This window comes from Phyllostomus discolor, chromosome 4 (assembly GCF_004126475.2).
Source record: "Phyllostomus discolor isolate MPI-MPIP mPhyDis1 chromosome 4, mPhyDis1.pri.v3, whole genome shotgun sequence".
NCBI lineage: Eukaryota > Metazoa > Chordata > Mammalia > Chiroptera > Phyllostomidae > Phyllostomus > Phyllostomus discolor.
In genome coordinates, this window is record NC_040906.2 from 42,217,877 (window position 1) to 42,226,090 (window position 8,214).

Below are 8,214 nucleotides of genomic sequence, written 5' to 3' on the forward strand. Positions count from 1 at the left end.
GCTCACCAATCAGACCAAGCAGTGACAGCTGGGCAGTTGTATTTTGTTTGCTGTAAATTCTCATATTTGAGACAACTAATTTTCTGAAAATCAAAATACATGTGAAACAAAAATGAGGCTTTCATTTTAAAGTTTTTAGAATTAGTAACTTAATTTCTATTGTATGTGTGTTATGCTGGTGGAATGTTATTAAACAAGTTTCTGTATGGAGTTGGGGCATTGATGGGGCTTATTAGCTGGCTTTGTATTTTCCTGGGTTACTTTTTTCCATTCTTTTAGAGTCAAAATGCCTAAAATATGTGGGAAGGGACTCAGGTGAAGGCAGTTGCTGATATGTGCCTAAGAGGCTTTCAAAAAGCGGATTCATTTGGGTACATCGTGTTTTTCTCTGGATAACATCCACGGGTGCCTACCTGAAACAATGAGGATGCCTGGGGAAAAGCCATTGGTTTCTTACAAATTGACTTTTTTTTTACTTCATAGGCTTTTCCAAGCTGCCCCTTTAAACAAAAAAAAACAACTTATAAACCAGAAGTAGGAATCTAAGGAATTGGGCCCCTCCAAAGGAGAGAAACACAGAAAAAAGGCAGAACTGTACTTGCTAAATTATGAATTAAAAACTTCACCTTTGTAACTGAATTGATTATTTTTAAAGCCACTTGTCTTTATGTCGAGAAGTGAAGCCAACACTTGTAAGATCACCTGGCGCCGGTATGTCCACTGAGAGAGGCTGGGTAGTGCAACTGACACGTCAGACTGTGTTTCATAGCACGTGAGGGGAAGGGAGGCTGGTGCCTGACTTCAGAGCAGATGGAAGAAACAAGGTCTAATGGGGACCATTTTTACTCAAAAAGAAAATGTAGAATACCGACTAGAGAGTGTAAGAGAAAATCTGTACTGAAACCAGGGAGAAAAGTGCTGACATCTAAACAGTGAGCTAAAATGAGGAAGGTGGAAAGATCCCAGAATCAGTTTGGAAACAGTAGAACAGGATGAGTTTATAACACTAAAGAAACCACTAACTCTTCAGAAAATTTATTCATAGACCCAGTAAGAAAACAAAGCAGAGTTAAGTATTAGATCTTTACATATAGAGAAATCAATAAAGTTTAAATTCCTGTAGGCAGCAATAGACACTGAAGACACACATATGCACACATCCAAAATGAAATTTTGGAAGAAAATTACATCAGATTCATCCAACCTTTGCTTATCTAAATGAATTTCTCTCAATGGAATACAAACACACATATGTGCACATACAAATACATGTGTACCCAAAATGGAAGGGGATCAGGGCTGAACGTTAAGGGGACAGTGTGTCGCTGATTACCATCTAAGACAAAAATCTCAAGCTCACTTTTCCTCTTCATTCTTGAGCATCAAGTGGAGAAGAATTGACTAGCAAGAAGCCTACTTTTCTGTTTTGAGTATGGCACCTGTTTTGTACCGCATTACCATATCAGCTTTATTGTCTTTTATCCAGTCATTCGGGCTAAAATTAAAGAGGTAAAGACCAAGTGCCACGATGTGACTGCAGTTGTCGAGGTGAAGGAGATTCTAAAGTCCTCTCTCGTAAACATTCCAAGGGACACTGTTAACCTTTATACCAGCTCTGGCTGCCTGTGTCCTCCGCTTAATGTTAATGAGGAGTATATCATCATGGGCTATGAAGATGAGGAACGCTCCAGGTAATTCACTTCTTAAGGGTTCAGGATAATTTCTATGCCTATCTTGTTCTTATTGCACTTCTCCAGGGATCTTACTCTGTGGTTCTTACCTTGGGATCTGTCTACCTTCTAGGTGACCTTTAGTTGCATGTATTGGATAGAAAGTGTATGTGTACATCTTGTGGATGTGCATTTTTCTGAGGGGAGGGATGTTAACTTCATTTGTTCTTAAAGGGGTCCATGGCACCACAATAGTTAAGAAATAGTGTTTGAAAAGTTGGTCATTCTATTGTAGAATAGACAGGTACGTGTTCTTTGCAATAATTCCTTGTATTTTTCAGTAATATGTTTTAATTTTTCAAAAACGCTTCTTAAAAAATGCAGATTACTGTTGGTGGAAGGTTCTATTGCTGAAAAATGGAAGGATCGACTTGGTAAAAAAGTTAAGGTAAGTCTTTACTTTGTGTTTAAAATGATATATAGAAAATAAAAGTAGAAAACCAGTTATTTGTCATTTAAACAAAATAGCTGCCCTCAACTACATGAGAAGTATTAAAACCTGAGAGAGATATGTGTATATATATTATATATATATAATATATATACGCATATATATTTAAAATTCCGAGGACTGTGTTTGTTTTTAATGTCCAATTTCATTTAAGAAGTATTGTGTATTAGAGATCTATCATATAGTTGCCTAACTTCTCACAATGAGAATTCTAATTGTAGTCATTAGCCCAGTCTTGCTAGGGTGACTCTATGTTATCCTTAGAGCTTCCAGTGACTGCTATTTTTAAGGGTATTGCTTCCATCATCATATTCCCCTGGAGGTCACAAGATGGCTGCCCCACCTCCAGCATCACACCTACACTTTAGGGAGAAAGAAAGGAGAGATAAAAAAGAGTTTCCAAGTGTCTCATCTAACAACTTTCACATATGACTTGGTCTCCTGTCCATCTTGAATTGCAAGAGAGGCTGGAAATACAGTTTTTAGCTGGGCATATTGCTTCCCTGAACAAATACATTTCTGTGAGTCACAGAAGAAAAGAAAGAAGAATGAGTATGAAACGACCACTACTGTCCCAATGCACAGACACCAGTTCCTACGTACAAGGTGTAGTCGTGGTCATCTGTATATAAGCTCCTTAGGGCAGTGTTTTATTTCTAAGTCAATGACTCTTAGATTCCGGAAGTGATTCATTTTTTAAAAAAATCACTGTAAATTACCTTTTTAATAGAAGACTCTATTTCTCCCTACTGTATGAAACAAATCAGTTTCAAAGAAAGGAATTGGGGAGAATATGCATAGAAGAGCTAAGACTCGAAAAGGGGGTGTGTGTTGTGGGCAGGGAGGGAGGAGCTGAGAGTGGAAGCTGTAATAGACATAATACATCCTCTTCCTTCTGTGACCTTGAAGGGTTGAGAAACATTGCTTGGGCTGTTTATTCTAAATGTAGAGCGCGTAATTTTGCAGGGAGAAACTGCCTTCCAGTAAGCTCTTCACCCCTCGTCCCCCAGGATACTTGTCAAAAATGAGATGTAGTTCAGATTTAGGCTTGTGAGAGTTTTCTATTTGGATCTCTTTTCAATTCGTTTGGTGTTTATTAAAAAGTGGCTCTTCTTCAGAATTTGGAATTTCTTATTCTCCTTTTAATTTGGTTTTCTGCTTGGTAATGCAGAACAGGAATGTGTCCTAAATTCCTGTACCAGTTGGAAGAACTTTTAACGTCTCTGCTGCAAAGCATGTAACAAGGCTTCTCCTTCGGTACCAAAACAATTATTATCATTATCACCCAGAACACATGGCTTGTCTCTCCTCTTTCTTAGGAAGGCAAACATATTTTCTATTGCTTTCTGTAGGGGACTCACACAAAGTTATTGTTGTTGTGCAGTTATTTATATTCTTAGTTTAGATTTAAACATGCTAAAAGAAGAATTAAAGCCATAACTTGAACAATTTTCAATTCATATGCAGATACTTGGGACTAAAGAACTTGAGGGGAAATCTCTTTTGATTGGAATTATTGAGATCTTTAGTTTTCCAGATAATTTGAGGATGGAAAATATAGTTTTATGGAGGACACTTTTTTTTTAAGTGAATTATCCTTTAAACTGGTTTTTCTCTTTTTTTTTGTTTTCAGTGGATGGATCAAGAATGAAATACAGGCATTTTTATGGTTTTTCTATGCAAATGGTTGTTTATTTAGGTCTCTGTTATAGTAGGTTGTTCAAATTGAGATACTTGGCCTGCCTTGGGGAGTTGAGAATAAGACTTTTTTTAAATAGGAAAAACAATAAGATTTGTGGAGTAAAGCATACTAAAATGAAGATACTTTTGGTAATTGAAAAATGATAATTTATTATATACTACATACTTTATTCATTTTTCATCAGTTAATCTTCAGAACAGTCTTATAAGCAGATTCTCTTACTAATTTCAATGTGTTGATGGTGAAAGCGATGTGTAGTAGTGATGGAGTTAGAATTTGAACTGGGGCAATCTGATGTTAGCTCCATGCTGCTCAAAGTGCGGTCCTTGGACCAGCAATGTCACATTACCTGGGAGTCGGTTAGATCTGAGAATCTTGGGCCCCATTCCAGTCCCACCGAATGAGATTCTGCAATTTAACAGGATCTACAGGTTATTTCTATATTCATTGAAATTCGAGAACTATTGCTACAGTCTTTCTTCTGATTCCTACTTATAATATCCATAATGTAACTCTCTGCAATTCATTATATTACGTGTAAACATTATTGGCATTGTTAATATGAAATGTTAGTAAACTTGATTGTGGTAAAACTTAGAAGGAGGGCAGAAACGTGTCTGTTAACAGTGTTCATTGCTCTTGGTAGATATTACTTAGAAAACTATTTTTAAGAGAGCCTATTTCCACCCCAAATTTTCTTTTTTTCTTTATTGCTCAAATCACATAGGTTTAAAAAGGCTATGTTTTGGTCCTGGGTGGTGTAGCTCATTGGGTTGTACGTGGGCCTGTGAACCAAAGGGTCGCTAGTTAGATTCCCAGTCAGGGCACGTGCCTGGGTTGCAGGCCAGGTCCTCAGTAGTGGGTGCGCGAGAGGCAACCACACACTGATGTTTTTCCCCTTCTCTTTCTCTTTCCCTTCCCCCTCTCTAAAAATAAATAAACAAAATATTTTTTTAAAAAGGTTATGTTATTACATGTTGTAAGAGAGGAAGATGAAAAATAGCTCTTCCTTCAAACTCGGCACATTTTCCATTTGTTAGCCATCTGTGAAGCGCCAGACTTGTGTTTGTTATCCCAGGAAATACTCTCAGGTAATGATAGATATTTGTTTCACCATGGAAATTTTAAGTTTAAGGTTTGATATGAAAGTATTATTGATATAGGTGGCCAGTTTTGTGCTTTTGAAAATCTGACAGTTATGTTCCTATAGCATCAATTTCATCAGTACCCTGGGATCCAGAGTTTATACTTTTGGAAAGTAGTAGAATGCCTTTGAGATCTGACTTGGCAGTCTCACTCAGTTGTTAGAATAATAGAAATGATGACCCTGATGATATGTGCATGTGACCATTTCCTGTTTTAAATTTCACAGCGCTGGGACATGAAGCTACGTCACCTTGGACTGAATAAAAGTGATTCTAGCCATAGTGATTCCACGCAGAGTCAGAAGTCTGGCAGGAACTCTAACCCCCGGCAGGCACGCAACTAAATCCTGAGATGAAGAAAGAACATTAGTGGACTTCCTATTAAGACTTGCATTGCTGGACTAGGAAAGGAAAATTGCACTATTGCACGTCATATTCTATTTTTTACCACAAACTCACGTGGTAACTGATACTGTTTCTATTTTCTCCTTTGTGTTCTGCTTTTCTCTTTCCTCCCCCACCCCCTTTTTTGTGGTCTGGGTACAGATCCTTAAAATATATTATATGTATTCTGTTTCACTAATCACGGGAAAACTGTTCTTTGCAATAATAATAAATTAAACATGTTGATACCAGGGCCTCTTTGCTGGAGTAAATGTTAATTGACTGCTGTGCATTCAGGTTGGGAATGAATATTGGATAACAAGAGAGAAAGCTAAATAAGCTGTACAATATACTCTGCTGATCTAATTACAGCCTCATTTTCACATGCCTTTTGGGCATTCTCCTCACGCTCAGAAAGTCCTCCATGTTTATAAAGGTAAAATAGCAGTTGGAAATCAAATGCCACAGAAACAAAGCAATCAAGCACCAGGAAGCATTTATGAGCAAAAGACACACAAGATGAATGATTTGCAAGATTGGCAGGAAGCAAAATAAATAGTGTGAGGAGTAAGGGAAAGAACATTTTGCCTGACTGAGAGGCACAACTGAAACCAGTAGCTGTTGGGGTGTTAACAGCAGCATTTATCTTTTGGCAATATCTTTGATTTGTTTATGAATACATATATTAGTCAGCATTAGGGGAGTAAATCACAACTAGACAGCTGCTATTATCCGCATAGCTCTGCTTAATTTTAAATAGACCCATTGGCATGAGTCTTTTTTCTCTTTGTTTAAAAGTGACTGGCTGCATTGACCAAAAGAAGAGAGTATGTATGTGCATACACCAGGGTGTTATTTTAAAAGGTATGGAGCTCTAGAAAAGCTGTAGTTCGCAGGACGGTAAAATGTTCATGGTTTGTGTGTGTGTGCCTGTATTTGGTTGTGTGCACTCACACTTGGCCTATGCACTGGCCTGTCCTTTATCCTTTGGATTTGTGCTGTTTAATGCTCAGTAAAATACATCTAATAAAAGGGATTATGGTTGTCAGGAGAGAGGCTACTTTGACTTTTGAACCAATAGCACCTTCTCATTGCCCCAGTGCGATCCCCGAGGACCATGGGGAACAAATGAGGCTTTCCCCTCCTTCAGAGGGACTCCTTAGAGCCTGTGCCAACCACCGGAAAGCCTCATTCTCTTCCATTTGTATGTTGGATTAGTAGAACCAAATTTCTAAGCAGTGATATGCTGAAAATAAAACACTTACCAAGCAAAATTGTGTTTTCTTCTACAAGGACAATCATGCAAGGATGACATTTATTCCTGAACATGTTTGCTAAAGTGGTAAATAATAATTCATCTAAATTCTATTTTGGAAGTACGAGAATATCCTTGCCTTCTGAGTGACCCCAAGCCCCAACAATTTCTTTAGTCTTAGAAAAAAGCGTTCCCACATTTGCCTACAGGACGAGGACTGCAGTGTTTCCTGCTGCCCTGCGGTTGCTTTCAGATAAGCCACCCTCTGCCCTTTGGCCTTTATCCTCAGATGGCTAAGGCAGGGGCCTCTCTCTCTAGATGCTGTCCTAAGCTTGAAAGGTGAGCTTGAAAAGGTATGAAGTGCCACATGGAAGTACTAACTGTACCCCAGGATCTCTCATCAGGAGATTCATGCCCATCTTGAGCCTCAGGGACCGAGGACTGGGAAGTGGTGCTTCTGCATTGTCCTGTTTTTCTCATGCCTTTAAAATGTTAACTCTGGAAAGGAGGGCAAAAATTGGCTGCAGGAGACTGAAAGGAACTGGTTTCTCAAATCCACAAAATGTCATCAACTCTCTTCCAAAGTGTAGTATGGTGAATTTTATGTGATTAAATATTTTGGTGTACAATGAAAACCACAGATGTTTCCAGCCCCTGTAGTTTCATTTTTGGGGCAGGGAGGGAAAGGATATAATTTCTGCATAGACATTTGGCACAATTTGTGCTTAATACATATATAATTAGCATATTTATAAGCAAAAGAGGACCAGATCCTTAGATTTAGCAGTGGGTTTTTTTAGTTGTTTATTCTTTGCCACCTTCCATTTTAATGATATATATCCAGGTTATGCTTGATTTTGCTCATCTACACGAGACTGTCAATTATTTTAAATCCTATAAGGTCCATAAATAAAGTTCATTTGATTTTACCATTTGATAGTTGCAGTATCTTTATTAATAAATTATTTGCAGGATCTTTGGGGGAAGATATGATTTTTATCATGATGGTCACATTTCTAATCAGACTGCAAAGTCATTTCTACTCCGTAATTGCTGTAATATAAATACATTTCATTGGTGCCTCTCTACAGACTTTTCTGGTTGGTACCGACTTTCAAAGCCACTAAAATTTTAATATATATGCATCCTTGTCAGTAACCTTGAGATCTATAGAGTTAATTTAAAATTTCTTTGTAAAATCATATTCACCTTCAGGATTTTAATCTTCCTAGGTAAACAGCAACAAAATTTTAGATGCGTGTCGAATAAACTAGTAAACTAACAGCAAACTTGAATTCTCTTCACAAACACGTAAGCATTTTACTGTGTCATATAGACTGTAATCTGATTCGGTGCCATATGTTGCATGGAGCATTTGGGGGTGGGGTGGGGCAAATCCATGTCTTTCCACATCTGTTATATATTAAGAAGGCAAATACAAAAATTACAATCACTGTGAGTAAATAGTACTACTTATTGCCTTCTGCAAAAAATTATTTGCTATTATTTTTTGACAAAGAAAATGACTCAAAGTATTTCAAGATTGG

The 8,214-nt window shown here is 37.6% G+C and overlaps 1 protein-coding gene across 1 annotated transcript in view; it reads left to right on the forward strand.

Moving 5' to 3' along the window:
- Positions 1–7,596, forward strand: part of FRZB (frizzled related protein) — a 30,789-nt gene extending 23,193 nt beyond the window's left edge. Inside the window, exons 4-6 of the mRNA XM_028509960.2 lie at positions 1,487–1,691; positions 2,055–2,118; positions 5,256–7,596. Of these exons, the coding sequence (XP_028365761.1) occupies positions 1,487–1,691; positions 2,055–2,118; positions 5,256–5,372 (386 nt within the window). The 3' untranslated portion in view covers positions 5,373–7,596. The remainder of the gene's footprint in view (positions 1–1,486; positions 1,692–2,054; positions 2,119–5,255) is intronic.
- Positions 7,597–8,214: the final 618 nt, after the last annotated feature.